This window comes from Zerene cesonia, chromosome 15 (assembly GCF_012273895.1).
Source record: "Zerene cesonia ecotype Mississippi chromosome 15, Zerene_cesonia_1.1, whole genome shotgun sequence".
Taxonomy (NCBI): Eukaryota; Metazoa; Arthropoda; class Insecta; order Lepidoptera; family Pieridae; genus Zerene; species Zerene cesonia.
Window position 1 is genome coordinate 2,138,419 of NC_052116.1, and position 26,832 is coordinate 2,165,250.

A 26,832-nucleotide genomic window follows, 5' to 3' on the forward strand; every position below is an offset into this window, starting at 1 on the left:
ATTTTTCTATTTATAAATTTCTCAGTATAAGTACCTACTTCATTTTTTTTTTATTTCATGAGTCTAAACCGTCATATTATTCTTGGAAATATTATATTCTCTCTGTGCCTTACACAAAGACGCAAACGGAATTCGTACAAGTCATTCCACTATTTAGACAACGGGCAAATGACGATTTCAATTAAAACTGCACCCTTGTTATTGGTGGTCATTTGTCACTAACGCCAGGGATAAATGCGCCGACACGTTCCTGTTGTTTATCATTCCACAGAACCTTATGTTTAATCTGTGTTTTGTTGAATACTTTTCGGCATAATTGACTTAACTACACTTTGATACAACCGACAAGGACTGTATGTACACGTGACAAGAATACTAGTGGGTGTCGTATGCCTGTTTGAATATCACTCATATTATCGGTTTTTTGCTATTTAAGTATTCGAAGGAAATTATCCTCGAGTCTCCATCATCTATATTTTACGAATTCTGGAAACATATTAAAAAAAAGGAACGCATTGAATTGCTATTTCTATTGTTTAGTACCTAGCAGTTGTTTCATATCATAACTTTGATTACAAAACCTGTAAGAGGGTGTACGAATTCCCTAACATGTATCTACAGCTATTTTTTACCACGACTAATTTTAATCGTAATTGCCTTTTTTACACTGTATGTATAATATAGTATAAATCAAAGTGGACGTACATGGCCATAATCGATAGATAGCTGGTCTTTTGTGTGCGGCCGATAACCTTACCAAGGTCGCTTTTGTGGAGCTTATTGGACGTGGGTGTTACATTTTAAATGTTCGTACTTAATGCTTATTTTCATAGAAAGCTATGACTGAAATTAATGTTATGTATATTTTTATAATTTGTATCGTACGTCTCACTGGCATGTATCTACCGGCGTCTATAACAAATGCAATAATTCTAAACTTCGTCATTTAAATGTTCTTATTCATTGCAGTAATATCTTTATGTACTTAGTATGGCAAGGCAAAGGCAAAAATATGGCAATATTTTCATCCTATCAGGCGTACTGACATACATATATCAATGACAGAAAATAAACCATTGAATAAGCTATAGTCATTTGCAGTACAAATTTTTTATTAGGTTCCCAATCTCAACTCTTATTGATTGCCACACTTCACAATATAATTGTACTTTATGTTAAGTAAATCACAATCAATACCGGAGGCCTATTTCCTTCTCCTCGCCCTTCCATTCCGTCTTTCCAGTCATCAATCCTTTCCTTATCCCTTATCCCTTATCCCTTAAAAGCGGGCAGCGCACTCTCTGAGGTATGAGCCTCTGCGAATGTTCATGGGCGGTGGTGATCGTTTACCATCAGGCGAACCACCAGCTCAGTTGCACGCTATGGCATAAAAAAATACGTTGCAGTTTTCAACATTTAAAACTTATTCGTAATTAATATACAACGCTAATTTAATATTCGCACATGTCAACGATGTCAATTTACCTAATGACCATTTCATTCATTGAGATAGTGCACGTTACAACAACAAAGCGAAAAGATGAGTGTCACCTAAATACAAGGTCTTATTGTTACACCTTTAGCACATAGTCATCACGTATGTATGAATCGTCGCGATGCATTTTTAAAGAAGCCTCTGCTATAATGGAATCCAAATGTCATTCACGGCTTAGAAACCTCATGTGTGGAGTTTACTATTGGCGTAAATCGTAATTATGCATAAACAATATGATTCCATGTTCACCGATTGAAAACTCTTATTATGAGACCAAGTCAAGAGTATTTAATGTTAATTATAATAGTAATAATTCTTCTTAAGAGCTTGGGCAAAACGCCTGAATTACGGTCGTAGTTTGAAAAATGAATTCTCTTTATTTAGAGCTGTAATTAATGTTTTAAAGAGTTTAAATTATTGTTCATTAATGAAGCATACTTGAATTCGAGTACTCAATTTACAATGTCTCAAAATTAAATGGTTCAACGAGATACAAAGAACGAAGTTCATAGTTCTCAGATTTCGGCACCTATTAGTAACGTATTGTATGTTTTATGATGATTTACGGTAAGTGTGTGTCCCGTAAGGTCGCTCATTGCTCGTTAAACCGTTTATCGGCACCAGGTGAGGAGCCGCTACGGTGTAATACCAAAGTTTTACGATGTTAGCGAATCAATCATCCAAATTGCATCCATATAATTCCATGAGATGGGGTGGTAAATAGTTCATAGGGATATTTTCTAAAGACGTGTGAAAGTTTCATTAAGGATCTGAAATCAAAGAAAGCTCATCATAATATTTATGACAGATATCTACGTTTTTAAATTTTCCACGTAAAATGTTATAAATACGTCGCAGAATCCATAAAATTAATTATCTATAGAAGTAAAAAATATTAAAAATCAGTTTCAGTTCCTACTTCTTATTAATTTTCATATTATTATACGATAGTAGGCCCTTATCAAACTTGTTTACTTCGAGTGATAAATTTTCCGATAGCGATACCGTTATCGGCCCTCAAATCGTTTTTAGGGTATAGATACTCGGAAAAACTATTCATGTATTTTTATTAACAAAGCACTAGTCACAGTTATCATAAAATATGATGCAAATTATTTTTAGGAAAAACACGAAATGATTCACTTCACAGCTACCTTCATGTATTTCTAACTTTTCCCTTTCAAAAGAAAAGGGAATATTATTTAGAAGAGATATAGAAGATGCAATGTTAATCGGGTGAATTTTTTACTTTATAAATGGTATAAATCACGAAGTTTAGTTCAGAAGAGCAGCGATCGGCTATGCAGTATTTCACATTGCCGTATAATGCATTATTTGTTCATAAATTGTAAGGTATTTCACCTGAGCTGGAATGCCTGAGGTTCGTCCCGATTCCAGAGGTCGTACCGGGCAAGCAGGTATCTTGTATGCGACCGTCTACATCCTGAACTAATTATGTTACTAACCGCTTGTGCATGGATAACTGCAGCACATTCATTGGTAAATTTTGCTTTATCTAATTGTTTGCTCTATTATGAAGAGAAAATGCCTAGCTTTTTAAATTTATTTCGTGGTCTTTTAAATTTATAGAAGGCCTCGTTAGAAAAGTTTGATGAATGAAACAGCAATAAACGTTGAAAGCTACTTGTAAAAGTTGTTGGGAATTTACGGCAATAAATAAATATGTACATGAAAGGATTAAATCAACAACAATCAACGAAATAAATAGTTGCATAGAGAATATTATGAACTAGCGGTCCGCCCCGGCTTCGCCCGTGGTACATCTATAGCCAGATCCTGCTAAGATTATAAACGTTAAATTTTTTAGGTATAGATGAATATATGGATGTTTGTAAGGTGCTCTTTCACGCGAAAACAGTTTATCGACGCCCACTTCACAACGGGCCGTGCAGCAGAAATCGTAATATTTTAATTTCACCACAACTTCAAAACTAAACGTCCAATTATAATCATTCAAAGACCTAATATTATCAACATAAACTGTACTTATTGATGAAATAATTTATTTTGATAAGGATTAATAGCGCGAGTAAAATAAACGCGTTTAAATGTAGTCCAAAAAAATTCAAGATTTTTAAATAAAAATGTGGTTGTTGTGCCTCACTCGACATAGATAGGTATGGTGTGTCGCGGACTTTTTTGTAGATATTTATAAGATCTACAATTAATTCTAACATTTTATGGTTCTATCTTTTGTAGTTTAGGCAGCGTACGCAAAATAAGTAACTTCATTGGTTGATTTTTTTCAGTTAATCGAAAATATCTTACGGAACCCTATTTTTTTTCAAAATAAAATATAGCCTATGTTACTCGTGGATAATGTAGCTTTCGAATGGTGAAAGAATTTTTAAAATCGGTCCAGTAGTTTTTGAGCCTATTCATTACAACCAAACAAACAAAGTTTTCCTCTTTATAATATTAGTGTAGATGAATGACGAATTAATAAACAAAAATTAAGTTATTAATTACTTACTTGCAGTTTTGACATTTTACGAGTATGACATAAGTATGCTTGCACAATACTTTGGTATTTTAGCTATTTTCCCCTGTATTGTTATCGTGGGCATTTATGCCTCAAATTCACAATCATTCTGCAACGCGGTCGATACACATTTCCTTAAAAGAAATAATTTTTTGTTCTGTTTCCGAATTGCAAATTTAGAATTCTAATTGACAACGTCCCGAAATATTTTCCATTCTAGCTCGCGTCGGCGACACATACTCCTCATGCATATATTCCGTTCATAATGAATTGCGACTTCATTTTTTATCCGTTACATACAATACATACTTGCGGTAACAAACCGCAGCTAGGCTCCGGATTCTCAATGACAACCGCGTGTCGTTCCGCCGCTCGGTGCCGAGAACTCGCCTCCGTGCTCCGTTTCCTGCATTACATAAACCGATTGTTAATTCACAATCGATTTTCACTTTTGTATCGATTGATGTGGATATATTAGACGTCAATATTTATCTGATGTCTGTTCATTGGATTCATAAGTATCATAAACGGATGGTCTGTTGACAATCGATTTTCACTTTTGTATCGAGTGATGTGGAAATATTGGACGGACTCGCTATTACACTAGAAATTAGAGTTATATGCAAATGGTTAACCGTTTCTGTACCAATCGATAGAAATATTTATAGGAGTACAAATAGTGTACGGTGCGATAGACAGATCAATTTAAATCATTCATTCGCAATATTAATTAGACATAAATTATTAAACACTTCGGGTCAGCCCTGTAGATCACACACATATTGTCGAGTGATTCATATAGATAAGTTACCGTGTAGTATTACAATAATGTAAATTATACTATAGGTTTATTTCAGCGAATGTTTTGTTGCATCATATGAAATAGTACACAATAATCTTCAATCTTTCGAATTTCCTGGGTAGATTAGGTAGAAAAAATACGTCTTAAGATTTCTTACTTCAACAACGAATGCCTAAGAAAAGCTAAACGATAAACACGTATGTCGAATGCATCAAAGTTGCAATTATTTAAGTTTAAAACTGGTTTGACTATCGAATATCGTCATTACTGCAGACATGCAAAGCTGCAGGTCAGGCGATATACTGTTAAAGGTTTGCTTACATCTATTTTAACAAAACAAAAAATTACATACATTTAGTAATGTGAAAATAAATCATGTCTTCAACGGAAACTATAAAAATACCAAAAAGTTTGTTTGGTATTTTAACATAATAAACAATTGATCAACATTATAATAATTGAATGATACTGGTTAATATTAATTAAATTTTATATTATAATTGGAATTATATTTAATATCTTCTATTTAGTTGCCAATTTAGGTCAAATCATTGACATCAAAATAAGAATTCAAATAGCCTGCAAATGAAAACGATATGTATTAAAGCTGTTATATGATATCGGCTACATTGAATAATGTGAGTAGAAATTCATTATCCGTATAGGAATGTGAACGGCATTCCATGTCAAACGATTTTGATTTTTTTTTTATAGCTAAGCAGGCAAACGAGCTGGCGGTTCGTCTGATGGACAATGACGTGAGTTGCGAAACGCGGTATGAACTTGAAGATTGCCAGGGATTATGTTCACGTTGTGATTCGGTATGATGAGATGTAGGTTGGATCTAACGGTACTCCGCCTTCTGGGGACGGCCTCAAACATTCCATTGTTTTTCTCGCTTGAGTTGCAGTTGGATTGTTGCACGTGTTTACAGTTTTTGTGGGTTCATTTACATTTCATTGATTGTTATTGTTTAATTATAATACGTTAATTCATTATTTGTCTAATAAAATGAACAATGCTAAATAGATTTTTATCAGTATAAATACATTTAAAAGTTTCCCTAATCTTAAAGGCTGGTAGGCTGGAATACTTCTGAAACAATTGTCAAACACTCATGTACTGTGTATTTATGAAACTTATGTTTTATGACTTTCTTCTTTATGCTTTTTCTCGAACTTTATTGAGTTGAAATAAGGCCGCCCAATACACTATACTGTTTTTGTTTGTTGTTAGTCGTAATACCTAAGGTTATTAATTATAGATCTATTGAAGAGTTAATAAAACATGAATAAATATTAATCCCTTAAAATGTATACATCGAGATACCAAATCAGTATTATTTGCATTTGCAACGAAACATCAATACAGTGTAGGATGGTTGTAGTAATTTACTTACAATTAAGTGAAACCGTCTGTCAAGTTCATTATACGAAAAGAACATGCCAAAATGGTATTTAACCGGCATTGTGACTCATGCGCATGCCTTCACAATCGGGCGCGTGCCTCGCACTATTTACGAACGTATCTATGACGTTTATTACTAAGCCTCGTACATTGACAATTTTAAAATAAACAATCGAGCATTTACTTATATTTTTCCTTTCTACCCATCGATGTATATAAAAACTGGTTGTTAAGCATGCTAATTATTTCAAGTGGATGAATCATGAACTTGATTTATGATTAATGGGGTTCCTATTGACAGTGAAGTTTGTAGAAACTGGCAAAAACTCAAGCTATCGTAGTATTACAGTTTTCTATGTAATAGTGGGAAACTGGGTTGGTGGTTCGCCTGATGGTGAGCGCTGTGCAAAGGTGTTACCCACTTTTTTTGGGATAAAGGATGAGGAAAGGATCTTCGACGGTGATAAAGGAATGGACTAGAAAGCCAAGATCGCCCAACGAAACACAATAACATTTTCACGCCATTATTTCTCGCCGATCGTCTGTGGGCCTAATTCGTGCCGAATCGTACTCGACTCCCACATTTCCATATAAATCTTTCAGTATTCCTGTACGTATATCGTATGCTATCTAGAGTAGGAATCAGGGTAAACAAACTGAAGTGATTATGTGATAAGTGATTGAATGATACGTGTTGATGGACACGGAGCCTATAAAGGTGTGCGTGTTTATGTGGTTCCAGTTTTATCTTGTTATTTAGGTATTTACGAATGAAATGATTTTCCGAGGAAGTAGAATACGATCGATTGTCTCTTTTAGATTACTAATGTAATGCCTTAAGGTAGAATCTTGTAAAATTATTCATTAAAACTTTAAAATGTTACGTAAAAATTTATAAAAATATAATCCAATATCCACCATGAGACTTAAAAGTGTAGATATCATTACATACGGATGATTGATAGCTCAACTTTTTTTAGCGAAATTACGCGCAGCCAAGTCGCGCGCTAAAGCTAGTTTTATTTTATAAATAGTGTTGTCATCCAGCGTCGCCACCATAATAGGGTCCCTCAGCAATGTTCTCACGGTGATATTACCGGTTTATTAGTTTTTATACAACATTAAATCGTTTACTTAATTGGTGCCGGATCATTAGTCAACATCTATATATAAGCATAGTAAATATACGCAAAGAGACACGTTTTTTCCTGCTTTTGATTTTGACGAAACCTATAAGTATACTCGAATAAAAAAGTCTCAAATAAAAGGTATTATTATTGTGTACTCCAGACCTTATCAAGCAGGAGACAGGCAGGCAGACTTTTAAAAATATAACGGGACGCGAAGATTAAATTTGGTTTTGAGCTGAGATATTTAAAATTAGATAGTATTGTCTCTTAGTTAGGAATTATATTTTGAAATAAAAAAGGAAACTTTAAACTAATCCGTTGAAATTTTCCACATAAAACTACATTGAATTCTGTCATTCTCAACAATTATTCCCAACCGTTTATCTCATCATCATTTTTTCCGAAGCAATAGAATATCTCAATCAACTGCTCAATGCCTTCACACAATTACAAATAGCCGGCGCCAGATTGGCTATACCTAATGCAAATGCAGTGTAATTTCCTACCTAGTTTGATTTATTGCTTACATTGCTGCTTTTTATGTAATGGCCAGTTATGAGTGAGTCACACAACGGCAATGTACTATAAATAGTGAATACAATCTGATCGCTGTTGTGTCTATAACCAGGAGGAAATTGCTGCAATTGGTCGCCGTATAAGGTTCGGATTATGTGTGTGCTGTGCTGGTCTCCTTAGACACATTAGAGGATAAGTATTGGCGCCAATGATAGGTACCGTGGGATTTTTCGCCGTCCGCCGTGTATAAGCATGTCTGTGTCTGTTTGTACGCAGCAGCCTATATCATGAACCTCGATAGTTATACGATAGTTGCCACTATAACGACAAATAATAAAAAATTGAGACGAAGCAACAGTCGGCACGGTCATATATTGCATGGATGACCAATTTTTTGGTTGACTTAACCGATTTTCATACATACATAAATGTGTATTAACTTTCACTGGTTCTTAAAAAACAGCCAAACAGAAATACATTTTTAATAAAAAGTGTCGTAATTTTTCTATTGCAAATGTTTCAAATTGGTAAACAAAAAAAAAAAGAATCATGGGATAACTTTTTAAGAAAACCATAAGTATTACATACACACCACAGATTAGCAATAAATTCGCACATCGAAATCAAACCTCCAATCTCGAATCAGTATCGCATCAACGCTTTATCACGTCCGATGCGCACACAAGCGCAGCCAGATCACAATGGACTGGTCGGCCGGAAGTGGCGCAGGAAGCCCTGTCACACCTCGCGCGTGGAGGTGACTCCGAATGGGCATATGAGTGTGCTCTACGTGAAATTGATTACCGAAAGGTTTATGAGGTCTATGCGTATTTCATATAAACTACTCTAATAAGGAATTACAATAAATTTAAAATTTTGGACATGTACAATCTTCGCGGCACCAATGGGGCATATATGAGTGTTCTTCATCTCATATAATACAATTTTCATTCAATTGAACCGGCGGAATCGACTTCGAAAGAAGGAGGAGGTTCTCAACTTGACAATTTGATATTTTTTGTGTTTGTTACTTCAGATGTTTCGGCTAGGCGTACGATGATTTATATTAATTTATGTGATAGCTGGTACCCTCTACAGATAAGGTGTGGTCCTAATAAGGTCTAGATCTGGCATTTATAGGCGATTTAGTTTTTTGGTAAAAATAATTGAATATTACTTAAATAAGTCGCATAATGAGGCTATATGTAACAGAAAACACAGATGTGTTATACCTACTTACATCTACATGAGAAGATTAGATATTTTGAAGTCTTATTCGAGCTTTATGAGGAGTTCATAATTAATTGTGTCGCTGCAAAGTATAAATCTATACACGTTGCGTTAAAACCTATTTTGATATTCAAACTTAATGGGATAAACCCATTACATGACGCTGAGGAATTAAGAACATGTGAAGATTGTAATTTTTTTTATGACATTTGAAGACTAGTAGATATAATTGCGTTCTTTATGGAAAAGCTAATAAGGGTTTATCATGGTACAAATAGTTTATAGAATAGACCGTTTTAATATATAAATTACAAGCAAAAAATATATAAAATATATACGTGAAGGATGATTCGATATCTAGCTAACAAAAATCTTAAATTTTTAAACCTTTCATATACCTAATTTAAGTATCTTAATAGGTAATAATAAACAAAAAAATGTAACGCGTGTTCAAAAACCTTTGAAGCCCCATAACTCCCCTGATTGGTCTCGTATTTCGTATAAAAATGTTGGGACGGAAAACGAGCCGACGAAATGAAAGCAATCCTTGTTTACTTTTATTTTTCATTGGAGTTTATCTTTTGATGTTATAAATGTATTCATGATGATTGCTATTGCTATATTGCTTTAATAAAATAATTCGAAGTTGAATCGATTTGGATGAGTTTTTTCCGTGGGGTTCCATTAACCGTTGAAGGCGGTTTCGTTTTTTGTAAAAAAATATTCGTCATTGAAACATTTTAAATGAGGAAAGGCAATATTCGGAAACGTCAACCACAAATAGCCGTCTCGCGTGACCTTGAGGAGCCTACACGTTGAGCAATAAACGAATCAAACAAGAGTAATTCCTCGCAATAACCGGACAATTGTTAGCATAATATTGTGATGTCATCTGGCAACGAAAGTGTAGCAGTCCACTTGTAACGCAGTGACATCATGTGCGCCGTGGGCGACGGAGCGCTGCAATTTACGAGAATTCGCTATTATAATGGGCACTATTAAATGATGTAATCGTGATAGGTGAACTGGTTCTGATGTTCGTCGCTGGGTATATTTGCGGCCAGTGAGGTCACAGCGATGCTATCGAATTCCGTTCTCCCTCGGGGGAATGGAACACGCGTTTGAAATTTGAATAATATGTAGTTGTGGATTTAATGTTTTTTTTAGAGGGAGTTATTGCAAAATGCAGGGCAATAATAGGGACTGTTTCATTACTCTTTTATTAATGACAACTTGAATTTAAATAGATGTCTCATTGGCTTAAAAAGAGCTTAATTAACAAAAATAGATTAAAGAACAAACAGATCTAAAATAATTTTTATTAAATTGGTTTGGTCGTGGCGACGTCGGATTCGTATCGAGGTTAAAGTATCGAGGATATCGAATCCTCGAATTTTCTATTTTCTACCAGACGAGATGTAAAGAAGTAAATTGATTTTTTAATTTATCTGCACATTAGTCACTGCTCGAGCTGGTCTGTCCAAGAATCAAAAGAGGATGGCAGATGAAGTACATCAAATGTCTTTATATAAGGCGTAACAAAACATATACCAGTATTTAAATCACACATTAGGTTGCAATAACAATTCATAAACTCATCGTCATAATGAATTGATACGTATTTATTCCACATTTGGGATTAAACATTGGCTAACAACAAATAGCCACCGCTACGGTTATTGCCACTTATTCATGCTAAACATGACACGTATTTTATAATTAAATCACTGGCTAATAGTGCCCGGATGACGCGTCGTAAACATAATATAATTGACGGTAAGCATTGATTTAATTCCGCGGTGCGATGAATATGTATGTGCGTGATTATTTATTTGCATTTATCTCATTATGTTTTATGTTGTTGACGCAGGGCTCGTGTGAATTTGTTTTCGTGACAGTGGAAATAAATCACAGATTAGCTAGCACCTGTCGTATTTTATTTGCTCTGCAAGTATATGTGGGAACTTCAGGGACCATGTTGGATATCAATGGTTGGGACAGAGGCCTCATATGAGTGTTCAGAACATAATTCCAACGCGCTGATCAACTACGGATTATGAACCGATTAATAATGTTATAGTGTGGATTGATTGTAAATCCTCGTTGTATACAAAAGAACACTAAGCCCTATGTTTATTGTTATAAGTAAAAGTAATAGACTAGTTTAAATCAATAGCAACTGTATCATATTCATAAAACGGACACGTTAATATAATAAATATACACCGTAATTAATTAAAACTATTTAATAAATTAAATTTTCTATTTCGTGTTTTTAATCTATGTTTAGAGTCAGCTTTTCCAGTCACTGTAATGTTTTACGTTAATAATATTACCAGGTGAAACTCGCACGCCAATCTAAATCATCAAAGTATATGTTTTAATTATAAGTCCATCATAATAAAGGTGTCCGAAGTAGACCGAAAAAAGTTACCGGGCCAGTTCTTTATAGACCTTGTTTGTTACTAGACCACTAAGATGTAACTCAATTTCGTACAAATCTCGATAAACTGTATCCGTTTTTGGAAGCTACAATAATATGGTAAGAAGTTTTTTGTTTGAGACGGTGTACGTGCTAATGTCTCATTGGATGTGGTCTTAGTGAAAAAGTGTTTTTAAAGCGATTTTCATATATTTTTTCTATTACTGTGAGAAGAATATAGCTAGATGTATTTTGATGTATGTGGGAATTGTTATATTTATAGATTTATTGCGTTTCGTAACGCAGGAATTGTGTAAGTTTATTTTTCACTAAATTAATTCGATTAACTACAGTAAACACTACACATTGTTGTTTAAGATTTGCGGTAAGGTCATTAATTATTTTTACAGTAGATTTTACGATCAGCGCTGTGAGTAGAAAGAGTAATGGTGGTATTGTAGTTTTCATTCATTTAAAATTGTTTATACAACAAATGCATGCGAATTTGAACCGTAAATGCGTGAACTAATTTTTTATATTGGTACCGAAATCGTTTGGACGTTTCTTTGGATGAAATAACGGTTTACCGATTTTTTTGGTTATATTTTCTTTGTGGAATGTTCATGGTCAATGGTGTTGCAAACTTTTTGCATTCCTTTTTTTAAGAATATTCAGAAAACAAATCTTATTCTACAGTATAAAGTATCTTACATAACTCGACATAGATACATATACACGAGTTAAGTGTATTTTGATTGCGATGTACCTTAATAACGTATGTTTAGTTGGCTCTATCGTGAAAGTAGTTTTGGTATGTAACAATGGATTACAAAAGAATAAATTAGAAGCTAATAGCGACCCACTGTTTCGAAGTGTGCTGCGCCATATAACTATTTTATAGGTATTTCTCATTTCTAACTTTTTAAAACAATGCATAGGTATTTATTTGCTGTCAAAAGCTTAGGATGGTAAATTAAGTTGATGTGAAACGAAAAATATAAGTAACTAACGGTCCGCCCCGGCTTTGCCCGTGGTATAATACACGAGCTTTTTGTATTATAATATCATTAACCGCTTTTTTCATACATAGGTAATAATACATACATACATAGGGACGCGTGAAGAGACTTTGTTTTATACCATGTAGTGATAGTGATAGCCTTATACTCACACTCAGGGTTCACGTATATATCGAAAGGTAAAAGAATTTTTTGAACTTCGCTTCTGTATAATATTAGTATAGATGAAATATGTAAAGCATATCTCGTAGAAGTATCGGTCAGATGAAATGAAGTCATTCCATCCGGTATACTTTCGTCAGTCTTTGAAGAAATATGTCTCCTACCGAATGAGACAATTAGTGTGGAAAGGTATGGTCATTTGAAATTATGATAAAGAAGGCTCGTTAACATTCACTTATTGTTACACATGGGTTTAACGTACGGCCGAGTATTGCGGGAATTTAGAATTGAGATAATTACATATATCGGTATTGAGTATTGAGTAAATAATGGTGAGGTACATGTTTGATTTTTTTTTCTTTTATAAATGTGACGTTTATGAACCTGAGAGTCTGGATTGCAAGTTGCCTGCGCTACGGTTTGCATTCCTTTGCCACTGTTATCTGTACTATAATAACTGATTTTTTTTACGTGTTAATGCCAGGAACTATGGTCGAATTTTAGTGTTGAGAAGCTCATTCAAGGGTTAGCCAGTACATTTTAGTAAGCCCAATAAGATGTGCAAAGTACGCGGGAAATCGCTTCATTTTGACCACTTATACGTATAGATTTCCGTACAAAAAACACCGATCTCGCTCGACCATGTTGTACATACAAGCGAGAAGGTACCTACATTAGATTCCCAGAATGCCTCGGAGACGTCACGTAACGTCACAGACAAAAGAGCACATACGTGCATTCCCACGGCGGTTATGTTCGTTCTACTTAGCTATGGGATGACATAACACTTTCATTGTAGTATTGAAGAGCTGTTTTTGCTGACGTTGCGAAGGACGTTTTGTTATGTTCGATACAGTTAGTTTGATTTTGCTTGAAGTAGGTACATATGGGTTTGCAGGCTTAGCGTTGATTCATTTCTTCTATAAGAATAAGAAAAATAATGCTTGAATTATCATCATCAGCCCATATTTATTCCCACTGCAAATGCATAGACCTCCAATTATTTTGATTATTGGACATGTAGGTAGGTGTAATAAAAAAAACCTCACTGTTTTTTTTTTACCATTTAAGCAGTGGTGAAGTGGTTAGTGGGCAGATATATTGAAAAATCTATTTACAACACGAGCCACTACTGCTCACTCTCAAACACTTTGCCAGATCTTGATATTTGTTACTGCTTTGTTAAATTTAAATATCACTATCTATCTAAGAGTAAGTAAGTAATATTGTGGCGAAAGGTAATACTGTGAAACATATAGATAACTAAAAAACATATAGATGGAAGTCGGTTAGTTGAAGAATGCATTCATGGGTGGAAGCGAAAGTGCATTTATAACGAAAATCCGTAATTCCTGGCGAGTGTCCAAGTGGTTAGTAACCACTTAATGTTAGTAATTGGTTTTGTCTGCACAATAACTCGCTCAACGCGGAGACAATTAGGTGTCTAGATTACATTTTAATGTTTTTTGTTTTTCAATCCCATTTCTTTATCATTGTTCTTAATTTAAAATATATTTAGCGGATGATGAAATAGTTTTCTGAAAGCTGGTCAAAGCTGTTACTTTTGTGAGATATAATTTCATAGAAGTAAAAAATATTATTGTTACCTAGGTCACAAGATTCTGAGGCTCTCACAACTGCAGTATTTGTTAAAAAAAACAATAACTGTAAATATTTATATAACTCGTCCGCCGCTGACTTTGTTAATAGTCTATTTACACTGTGCGTGCTAATAGATGTCCAGAAACGATGACGTTCTGTTTTATTACTCATTTGTAACTGTCAGATAAATTATTGCTTTCATAGTAACATTTAATGATTAGATGTAGGAACCTGTTTATGTCTTATACAACGCAATCCATCAAATGATATTTGAGCCTTGATCAAATTCATATCGCAAACCTGCGGCTTCCCTAATATGCGGTACCCGACAAAAATGTAATCTATTTATTAATACAGACAATATAGATCCTAACAAATGGTTTTTGTATGAAATATTAGAAAACAATCATAGATTCTGACAAACTTACGCGTTTATAATATTAGTAAGATTTAGCAAAATAGTTATATCACTAACTTTATTAAAAGAAGTGTTATTGCCCCATTGGCAATCTATTACGTATAGCTAAAAAAAAGTACGATTTTATTCACAAGATGTAATTACGTGAATATACTGCAGACAACAATGGTCGAAAAGTGTTATACCCATATAGAGGGTTTGATTGTAATTCTCATGTGGTACAACGTAAGATATGCTTGAGTCATAGGTAGTTATATATAAATAGGTATATAGGTGGCCATCTACTTCGTGTATTGCTTTACAAGTATCGAATTAGCAAACAAGCCTCAATGTATATTCATTGAATCACTCCAATATTACTATTAATTATCAGTTAGTATTGATGTAAATAACTACATATTTATTCATTTGAATTAATTTTCTAGTTGCGAAGTGTGGTATGAGCGAATGTTATCAGATATTGAAAGGGGTGGTTCTTTGTGATTCACACATTGAGAATTTTTGTTTTTGTTTCGTTAATCGAAATTCGGAATGAGCGGTTATTTTTTAGCGAATTTTACTTACTTTATAGACAGCAACTAATTATTTATGTTTCAAAAATAGGTTATTCCATCAATATAAGTAAACTATTTGTAATCATAAATTATTTTAGCCTATAACCTATGTTACTGTAGATTCTACAGCCCCATCTCCATTTTAATTGTGAATAGAATAGTATAAGCGACATTATAATATTTATATAAAATTCTCCTTGCAGACAGTGCAACACGGCTTCCCACACAGAGCGTCCGCGCTGGCCTGGGACCCGCTGCTCAGGCTGTCGGCCATCGGCACGGCGACGGGCGCGCTCAAAGTGTACGGCCGGCCCGGCGTGGAGTTGTACGGTCAGCACACAAACCCGGACGCGGCGGTTACGCAGATACATTTTATACCCGGTGAGAACAATTGTTGGCAGGAAAATTAAAAATTATTGCAATAGAAAGATGTATTTTGTAACATGAAGGAATGTCTCTAATTGCATAATTTGAAGATTTAAAATTTTACTATTAAAGCGATAGGTACATATGCCTCTCGTAGATACTGTGATAAATTTGTTACTTGACCTTATTATATAAATTAAATGCTGAAAAGTAACATAGACCATGAATTAAATCTTAACATGTCATGGGCGTATATGATGTAGCAATATTTAAATCTAAATTCGTTGCAATTACAGGCACTGGGCGGTTAATATCATTGTGTGATGACAATAGTCTCCATTTATGGGAGATAAACGAAAAATCACTGGTGGAACTCAAAAACCACGCATTCGAAGGCAAGAACAAGAAAATTTCGGCGCTATGTATGGAATCTTCTGGAAAGAACCTCCTGCTCGGTACAGAGGGGGGGAATATATACACATTAGATGCGAACACATTCACAATGAACGAAGATGTTATATATCAGGATGTTGTTATGCAAAAGTGAGTATTTTATGATCGTAACAATATTTTTTTTTTTAAATAACACATAGTCTTGCATACAAAGATTGTAAAAGGCAGTAACTTCAATTGCAACTTTACTAACCACCTTAAACAATAATGAACTAGCAACTAAACTATATTCAACCTGTGAACTTTTCTGAATTTTTCAAACTTTCACTTGCCAGTTGTCCAGAAGATTTCAAAGTGAACCCCGGAGCAGTTGAGTCAATATGCGAACATCCAAAGGCGCCGACTCGGATCCTGATTGGCTACAACCGCGGGCTCGTAGTGCTATGGGACAGACAGTCGGCCACGCCCACACACACGTTTGTGTCCAATCAACAGCTAGAAAGCCTTTGCTGGAATGATGAAGGTATCGCATATAGATTTTCGTAATATCGTCTTGGGAATTGTGTAAAGTATATTGTCTCAAGTAATTTAACTGATTTAATCACAATAGCACGAATTTGTAATTAGAAAAGTAAGGCAAGCTTAAATAACTAGACTCTCCTAGACTCTTTGAAGCACAAGTTTCCACAAAAGACAAGTCTATATTTGTACTTACCATACGACTTTCCCAAAGAATAGGTCACCTGCAATTTTATCCTTTAGGATTTCACTTGATTAATTATTACTTAAACCCCTTTATTTCCAATTGCTTGTATAAGACCCAAATACCCATATTTTTATAACATACCTAACATAACATGACCTTTTTCTTTTTTTTTAAGTGGGGAAATAGCCTAACATAACCTGTATATACATTATTCCAGGAGAACACTTCACATCCTCCCACAACGACGGTTCGTTCGTGACGTGGGAAGTGGCCGGCGCGGCGTCGGACAGACCTCTGAAGGAGCCGGTCACCCCGTACGGACCCTACCCTTGCAAGGCGATTACTAAGATACTGAATAGGACAAGCGTGGACGGCGAGGAGGTTACCATATATGCAGGTATGTAACTTTTTTTCATACTAACTGTTCGCTCCGGCTTCGTCAGTTGTACATATATAGCCTATGTCACTCAGTAGCCTAAGTTGCAGCTTTCTAATGTTGAAAGAATTTTTTGAAATCGGTGCCATGGTTTTTGTGTGAAAACAATATAAAGATACAAAAATACAATGTTTCCTGTTTATATTATTATTGTAACGAAAGCTTGTAAATATATTAGTCAAGTAGCCTAAGCACAACAAGATTATCGTCAGCCCATGTTTATTCCCACTACTGGGACACAAGTCTCCTAAGGCCATAGCCAGATGTGTCATACCAACGAACTTTTTAATTCTTGGATATGCCTGTTTTCTCACAATTTTGTGTGTGGATAGGATTAAAAATGTTATGAATTATAGTAATATATAGTTGTTTTAGATAAATCTGATAATTGTAAATTTCACTCAAGGATGTATTATCTCATTACATTAACAGGTGGCATGCCGCGAGCATCTTATTCCGACAAATACACAGTCACAGTGCAGCAGGGTGAAAAACATGTCGCCTTCGATTTCACAAGTCGAGTGAGTGTTTAATTATATTTCACATTTATATATATTATTATGTGGATAATACATTGATCTGCATTCCATGGATGTTATTCATACATTTATTAACCAATATTCCCAAAAACGAAGGTTTCAGTCAACTGTTTTCTCTTTTCATAGTTTTGTGACTTAGAATTTCAACTGATTGGCGTGATTCTATTTGTGTTTGATACGAAATTGTTGTCATTTGGGACCACATTAGAATCGGAAGTCAAAATCTGCCTGCCAGAAAAATTCACACGTTATTTTTCTATAACCTCGTTATCGATTTTTATTTATACAAGAATAAGTATCTTTTAATTATAAGGATTATGAAGGATTTTATGGATTTATTCACAATTATTCGCCCCACCCACCCAGGTGATAGACTTCTTCACAACGACGCCGGTGCCGCCGGACGGCGCGCCGCTGCAGGAGGAGCGGCCGCTCACCCCCGCCTCGCTGCAGCTGCAGAGCGTCAACCAGGTCGCCGCCGCGCTGGTGAGTGACCACCCATAGACCTAAGGCTGTACATAGACATGGTAGACGTCATAGAGGCATAGACAAACTTTTCCATATCTATATGCAAGCGAAATCGTGTTATGCATACGCGCTGGATAGTTGGGACTGGGAACCAACTTAATTTGCCTTTAGATTTAGGACATTTGATTTTTATTTATAACATTTATGAATGGTGTCCTATGTGTTACTGTATTCTGAGGGAAAATTTGTATGTACTTAATTTATACAAATTATTGCTTTAAAGCACGTTAGTAACTGGAGATTGAGATTATAAGTAATCATAAAATATGAGTTATGGGTCATGTTATTAAAATTTTCCATACAAATTACCATGATATACAACTTTTAAAAATGTCAAAATAAAAATCCATTTAATTGATAAACGTATGCTGTTACAGGTGGTCCTTGTAGAAGAGGAGTTGGTGGTGATAGACCTCTGCGACGCAAAATGGCGGCCGCTGAAACTGCCGTACCTGGTGTCCATCCACGCGAGCGCTGTTACCACTGCGTATCTCGTTGATAACGTGGCCGATACCGTCTATGATAATATCGTAGCTGCTGGTGAGATGTTTATTTATTCATTTGTGTATTCTTAATTGCACTTATAGGATTTTTTACAAAAAAAATGTGACATAGGATGAAAATACTTTATTGCTCTATAGCAATTTCTTCCAAGCAATCAGTGCAAAAATTGCATAATGTATTATCATGAAAAGTAAATCTGTGAAATTATTTCTATTTGCCAGAATTACAGTAACAAAATATATAAATAATGTACAGTTAAATAAACCTATGCTGTGACACCATAATAATTGTGCATAAGTATATATTTTAAATGAGTTATTATTAGACAGAATAATACCAGGAAAATAAAAAAAAAAATGACTGAACGGATTTTAGTTAATTTTCATTTGTTGTATATGTCTCTGACCGAATTACAATATATAAACTCCAAAAAAAAAGGCACCCTCACCCTGAGCATTACTAGTACTTCTTAACACATTAGGAGTATGAAAAGGAGGAGATATTATTAAAATTATCGTGTTCTATAAGATATGTTTTAATTCTAATCTAGAATAATTGATTCTAGATTCCATATACTTTGATATATTAACATATGTATCATTATTTATTCCAGGCGAGAAACAAATCGAGGACGTGTACTCCGACAGCCCGTGGCCCATATCCGGCGGCGAGGTGGAGTCCGCGGACGCGGCCGAGCGGCAGATCCTGCTCACCGGCCACGAGGACGGCTCCGTTCGGTTCTGGGACGTCAGCGCCGTGGTCATGACGCCGCTCTACAAATACACCACTTCGCATCTCTTTAGGTTAGTGAGCTAGTGTCTTGCTAGCCCATTCACCACGGATTTACACGGGATAAATGTAACCCGTAATGAGTTGATGGGAAAGAAGTAGCTTCGTGGTTTTAAAAAGAGTGGATATTGAGAGAAATTATAACAAATTAACGATTGAATCTTTCCTTTTAATTATATAAGTATGGATTATTTATAGATTTTTGGTTTATTTTATTTCATACATAATTATTTATCTGAATTCTTATTCAGTTAAATAATTATGTACATACTTATGTAATATATTGTTGTTGAATTTTTATTAACCGATTATAAAAATGAATTTGATTTCTAAATGAAATCTGAGTAAAAAAGTATTTGAAATACTGTCTTCGGAAAAAAAAAATTAATTTTTAGTCATTATTCATTTAATATTTTTCTAATTAAAATTTATAGAAGCGTTACTCATGTAAAGTTCAGGACAGACAATACCCATAATATTATAACGCAACGTTGAAACATATAGAGAATGATAGTGCGAATAGAAAGACGAGAACTTTCTGTCTGCTCGGTACTTCATTCACCAGCATAAATTAGTAACATAATATTAAGGTAGAATATGCTTGACGAGAGAAACAGAGACAGACAGACAGATAACACGGTGCCGTTCATTTAAGTTCCAATAGTTCTGTAATATTAATTTAATCTCATCAGCCCAACGTTATGTCGCTAATTTAATGACCCCAGTGATAACGACACCGTTTTTATAATATATAAACCCCTTTTTTCATATATATATATATATATATATATATATATATATATATATATATATATATATATATATATATATATATATATATATATATATATATATATATATATATATATATACTTTTGTTTATTATTAACATTTCCGGAAATATATGACGCCTGGTAATATAAAGGTCGAAGATTTATTTATTTAAGACCAGATTGTTTTATTTGGCAACGAGTTGCGCTGCGCTTCTGTAAATTTTTATTCATAGACATTTTTTAAACAATACAACAATATTTTTATTATGTAATTAAATGCATGGTACACATATAACAATATATGTTTGATTTTATATTGTTATAACATTCTTCTACTGACTAACTAACATCTTCTTTAAATATTTTATATTCCTATCTCATAGAACAATATAATATCGGCCAACAATTATCTTTTATAATATTAATGTAGTCAAATATCACAAACATTATTATTTACTTCCTAGGTCCGATTATTTGCACTCATAACATATACATATAAACTTATTGCTTGTTGAATTATATCAAAATCAGCTAACATTACTATGCTTTTTATCGCTTGCTTCAAGTGGACTGAAAAGATCGACTGCAAGGTAAAACATATGTTTAGCGGCATTAATTTTAAATTGTACATTTATTCAAAAGAATATCACTCCAGCTTATATTTTGCTTTACACAATGCTTGGTTTTATTTATTACTACATTTTAATTAGTGAAATGATGCTTTGAGTTTAGTAGAGTTTTATATTAACACATCTAAACCCTGTTTTTGACCTTAAGATCGCTTCAAAAATCGATAATGATTTGGAAATTCATAACTTTTTAACGGATTTTAAACGCGATTTATTCATTATATTATTAACCCGACGTTTCGAACACTTTACAGCGAGCGTGGTCATGGGGAGACTGAGTCTAATTTCTAAATGTATAATGCTCGCGTAAAATCAAACACAAGAGAATACTATCGATAATGATTCTTTAAATTTCACAAAAATAATCGACACAATATATTAAATAGTGTTAAATATGCTCTATAGTGGCGAAGAAATCGGTGAGAACAACGACAGTCAAAACGATGAAGAAGAGTGGCCGCCGTTTAGAAGAGTCGGCACATTCGACCCGTACAGTGACGACCCTCGGTTAGCTGTTAAACGAGTAAGTTATTAATATATTAAAAATTATGTAGCACATTGTTATTATTGTCCGCGATAAACTCCCAAACTACTCAACCTTATCGTATTTGCGCACCATGTGCAGTTTGATCCAACTGAAAAGATGGGATAGTTTATATTATTAATTACGATAAATAACAGACATCATATCCAACTAAAATGTGATTATCAATGACAATATAAGAATAAAGTCTTGAGAGATGTATCTATCAATCTATCTGTGATGGGTCTTATGTACCAGAATAATACATAAGCTATAGAAATGCGTACTATTGCTAATTTAAAATAACACTAGCTGTGACCCGCGGTTGAAACCGCGTAAGCGTGCTGCGTCACCGTATCCCGTAGGAATATCGGTATAAAAAGTGCCTATGTGTTATTTCAGTTGTCCAGCTATCTACGAAGCAAAATAGTATTATTATTCACCAATAGATGTCAGGAAAAAAAAACACGAATAAAACACGAATATGACATTTTCTAAAAAAAATTCCTAGCTAGATCGATTTATCGCCCCCGAAACCCCCTGTATACTAAATTTCATGAAAATCGTTGGAGCCGATTCCGAGATTCCAATTATATATATATATATATATACAAGAATTGCTCGTTTAAAGGTATAAGATTATTAAATATTATTTTCCTTTATAGGTAATTCTCTGTCCGCTATCTGGAATGCTGACTATCGGAGGCGCGGCGGGACACATCGTCATTGCTAGCTTGAAAAACTGTCCCACCACTGCGGAAGTTAAGGTATCCTATCTAACTGACATTACATAGATATTTTGAAAGCTAATCAATAATTGTTATCATACAAACATCGTACAGCTATTAGGGTGAGCAAAATATTACCCTTACTCTGTCACTACTTAAGTTATTACATTATCAGTTTTGTTAATAATAAATAGGTGTATGTTGATGCAGTTTTCATAGAAATGTAATCGACATGCAATATTTGTAATCGGAATATAATCATCATGTTTTTAAAATCAAATTATTAATTTTCGATATGTTTTATTTTTCAGTCAATATCAGTGAACATAGTGTCGGATCGCGACGGCTTCGTGTGGAAAGGACACGACCAGTTGACTCTTCGCTCTGGAGCACTAACTTTCTCGCAAGGATATCAGGTGAGTTTCGTTTTTCCTTTCTCCATGCTAACATATACAGCAATAAGTATTTGGCTATTTGAATTAAGTAATGAGCTATTAAATACTTTTACAATATTGCAATATAAAACTCTATGTCAAAATAATACCTCCAGTCGGTCGGTCGGTTGTAACCGCGCACAGCAGAGATGATTCCGAGATGACTTTTTTTTCATTAAGTGATTTTGGTCTCAAATTTAAATATTTGTATAGGCTAAAGTCATTTTTTTAATGATTATTATATAGTATATTATATATATATTAGAATAGTTGATTTAAGTCATGTCAGTCGGTCTATACGTAAAGTTAAAATTAGTGTAGTGGAAACATTATATAAATATTCAGTGTCTACTTGTGCTACTGCACGTAATCATTGCTAGTACGGAACTCTGCACCAAAGAGACATCGAGTTACGCGTTAGAAGAGAGAAACCGTTATTAAGTGAATATCGTGCTGTCCCGAGATAAATTGTACTTTCTAATGAGCAATTTATTTTAACACGCACAAATACACAATAACAATACACAACAACAAAAAATTAAATGAAAAAAAAGCACAGATAATTAATTATAATAAGAGAATGAAAAAAAGTTTAGTAGATAGAGTCGGTATTAATATCAATTGTTGCGTGAAATATTGATTCTCTACCATTAGAGTCACCACCATAGTATACTGGTGAAAAAATCGTACCTGATGTATATATATGTATATATATATATATATATACTTTTTTTTTCAGTCACGCCTAAATATTTTTCATTGTATATTCGACTGCAATTGTAATCAATAATTAAAATGAATACTATACTAATATTTTATTTTTATCTTATACCTATTCTTACTAGCAGTGCTATCCGCGAGGGGGCTAGTGATCTGTACAGGTCTTTTTACGACCTACTTCAGACATTAGTCCTTCACAACGTTAATACTACTCAGTAGTATAATGATTTGTGAAGGCACATAACAAATGTTTTTTTTTTTTAATGAAATACACGTTCGTCCCCGCAGGCGAGCGCGGTGGCGCAGGTGTCGCCGCCGGCCGCGATAACGGCGCTGGCGGCGCACTGGGAGTGGGGCGTGGTGTGCGCGGGCACGGCGCACGGGCTCGCGCTGCTCGACGCGCTCGCGCCCGCCGCGCTGCTGCACAAGTGCACGCTCAACCCGCACGGTCAGTGCACGGCGCGCTCTATACAAACTCTAACTCAAACTCAAACGTTTATTCATTTAATTAGACCTCTTTTAGAAGCACTGTATTGTCATATTAGACAGTTATAACATTTACCACCAGTTCGGAAGGCAGTTTCTACAGAGAAGAGCCGGCAAGAAACACTGTAGTTGCTCTTTTAATATAATTTAACTATACGCATAGCAAATAGTGTCTGCGCGCAGTGTATATGTGTGGCAAAAAATATTATAATACACTTATTGTTCTACTGGTCATCCTGCTTATGTTATAAACGCAGAAGTTTGTTAGTATGGATAAATGGATGTTTGTTAGTCTTTCAAGTGATTATTTATCTATTATTGAATAGACTTGAAACTTTACAATAATATAGCTTTTACATCAGAACAAGGGTTGTCTTCTATATAAATACTTGCTTATTGCCCGTGGGTTCTTACATTTACAGCATCACAAATAAAATCTCATACTATCAAACTTTTTTATAACTCATGATCTCTTCATTAGATCACTCTGGAGCCGGTGACACGCCGATTTCCAGGAGGAAATCGTTCAAGAAGTCACTGAGGGAATCTTTCAGAAGACTCAGGAAGGGTCGCTCGCAAAGAAGACAGACCACGGCCGCCAGCCCCACCTCACCTACACAGGTAACACTATCACTATCGCACTATATGTGTAGAGATCACGCGAAAATTTTGCACATAATGTCAATGAAAAAATATGTTTGAATTGTTACTCAATGTCAAACGGCAAAACATTATCTTATCAATAATTATGAGTCATAAATCATACCTTGGATGGTTAATAAACGTCTTGTTTAACATTCTCCAATGGTCTACAAGTCTAACGACCCTTATCGCAGTGTCGCAGAGCCGTGGTTTGCTGCACTTACTGTATGCTGCGGTTTAATGACTTTGACTCGATAGAAATTTATGTGCTAACTTTATTCCATTATTAATTATTAATTTTAGTAGTATTTATTATTTTTGTCAATTATTATGTTATATGTCATTCTATATGACATTTGTTACGTATAGAACGCAATTAGAGAGACAAATAATTCAACAGCCCGCTAAGAAAGTAGCAGAGAAGATAGCGGAAAACGAGGCGGAAGTGGTGAAGCCCATAGAGCGCGCGGTGGAGGCGCGCTCTACGGACGACGCGTTCGGCTCTATGGTGCGCTGTCTGTACTTCGCTAGGACCTTCCTCATCAGCAGTGAGTACTACCTTATTTGTGTACCAACAATAGTTAAATTTATATCTTATACAATTATTACTTATTACACATAACCTTATTAATCTTTGGTTGTGTTGATCATTAATTTAATAAGGTTTTTTTAAACGAAAATTTCGCTGTTTATACAATTTTACTAACTTGATACTTTTGGGTTCGAGAGGTTTGTTAATTTAAAAAACAAAATTCTCATCTGAGTAAACATTAATGACGCTATCGTGGTGCACCTTTTAATGTGGATGTATAAAAAGTGTTAAATGTTTAAGATAGTAAAATTTACTTGAATCGTTTTTAAAGATAATATTTTTTTCTATCAAATCGTATTTTGTCTATGCATTGAACCATTATTAAAATTAGTCTATTTCAATTCCAGCACAACATTCCGTCCCAACGCTTTGGGCGGGAACCAACAACGGCACGGTGTATGCGTTCACGATCAACGTTCCCAGCGCTAACAAACGGAAAGACGAGCCCGTGAGTTATTTTTAAATTATTACTTTTTATCGTCTTAAACTTGAGTTACAAAGATGTTACGTAGACATTACGTTTTGAACCAGTGACTTACGTATGCTTGATCACTCGGCCACTAATAATCCGTCAGCAATCATATTTCTTTTGGTTTAAAATAGAAATTGAAAAAAAACTCCATTTACTAACTTCGTTCTCGCTCACGTTGACCACTCCGCTTTAACTCATTATTAGAGTGATTTTATTTTCATTATTACAATAATTAATATTGGACTCTTTCACAGCTCACCTGCCAATTGGCGAAAGAAATACAGTTGAAGCACAGGGCGCCCGTAATAAGTATCACAGTACTCGATGGAGCGTCTGTACCATTGCCGGATCCTTTAGAGGTATGATTTTATTATTATTATTTTTCAAGCAGGATTTTTATTGGAATTAGAAGTTTATTTTATTATTTTACATGTCACAATCTTAAATACTATACTCCCCCAAACCGGCTGGATCGATTCTCATGAATTTTTGTGTGCGTATCGGTTAGGTCTGAGAATCGGCTAACATCTGTTTCATACCCCTTAATGATAAGAGTAAGGCAGTATTATTTATGTATGTGTTTGAAATTTTGAGACACATTATACGACACATAGTAATGAAAGGTTTATCTCCAGGTGGAACGGGGCGTGGCACCCTTGCCGGAGGGCGGCACTCACCGCGTGTTGATCGTGTCGGAGGAGCAGTTCAAGGTGTTCACTCTGCCCTCGCTCAAGCCGCACAACAAGTACAAGCTTACCGCACACGAGGGCGCTAGGGTGAGAACATTTTGCTTGTATTTTCAACCGACTTATAAAAAAGGAGGAGCACGTATTCAACTGTATTTTTTGCCTTTGGTACCTCAGAAGTTTCGACTACGTGAAGCGATTTAAATGATTCTTTTTATTTGAAAGTTCGCGCCTACGGATGGTTAAATATTTAGTCTAATTTGGTTAATTTAAATTAAAATTATATGAAAACCAAACTCTATAAAGATAACAAGAGAAGAGTGAGGTCCGTACAAATAGTTTATTTTTTGCATATAAGAAAAAAAGGAAAGGAAAAGTAATAAATTCACCTCTCGATTCGTTTAAAAACCTAAGCAGCGGGAACATTATAATCAGAGTGCGAGTTGTACGATACGCAGGTGCGGCGCACCGCGTTCGCGTGGTTCGAGTGCGCGAGCGGCGGCGAGCGGCACCGCGAGTGGTGCCTGCTGTGCCTCACCAACCTCGGCGACTGCCTGCTGCTCGCCGCCGACCTGCGCCGCCAGCTCAACGCGGCGGCCGTGCGCAAGGAGGACATCAAGTGTGTG

At 34.9% G+C, this 26,832-nt stretch overlaps 1 protein-coding gene across 3 annotated transcripts in view; it reads left to right on the top strand.

The window, feature by feature from the left end:
- Window positions 1-26,832, top strand: part of LOC119832176 (lethal(2) giant larvae protein) — a 41,737-nt gene that overhangs the window by 10,167 nt on the left and 4,738 nt on the right. For all 3 annotated transcript variants that reach the window (XM_038355789.1, XM_038355788.1, XM_038355790.1), the window contains exons 3-20: window positions 15,464-15,641; window positions 15,923-16,169; window positions 16,355-16,542; window positions 16,943-17,122; window positions 17,594-17,682; window positions 18,067-18,186; window positions 18,606-18,768; window positions 19,346-19,535; window positions 21,329-21,446; window positions 22,112-22,213; window positions 22,486-22,590; window positions 23,617-23,776; window positions 24,296-24,435; window positions 24,857-25,004; window positions 25,396-25,496; window positions 25,775-25,879; window positions 26,156-26,296; window positions 26,665-26,825. In XM_038355789.1, the coding sequence (XP_038211717.1) occupies window positions 15,464-15,641; window positions 15,923-16,169; window positions 16,355-16,542; window positions 16,943-17,122; window positions 17,594-17,682; window positions 18,067-18,186; window positions 18,606-18,768; window positions 19,346-19,535; window positions 21,329-21,446; window positions 22,112-22,213; window positions 22,486-22,590; window positions 23,617-23,776; window positions 24,296-24,435; window positions 24,857-25,004; window positions 25,396-25,496; window positions 25,775-25,879; window positions 26,156-26,296; window positions 26,665-26,825 (2,636 nt within the window). The remainder of the gene's footprint in view (window positions 1-15,463; window positions 15,642-15,922; window positions 16,170-16,354; window positions 16,543-16,942; window positions 17,123-17,593; window positions 17,683-18,066; window positions 18,187-18,605; window positions 18,769-19,345; window positions 19,536-21,328; window positions 21,447-22,111; window positions 22,214-22,485; window positions 22,591-23,616; window positions 23,777-24,295; window positions 24,436-24,856; window positions 25,005-25,395; window positions 25,497-25,774; window positions 25,880-26,155; window positions 26,297-26,664; window positions 26,826-26,832) is intronic.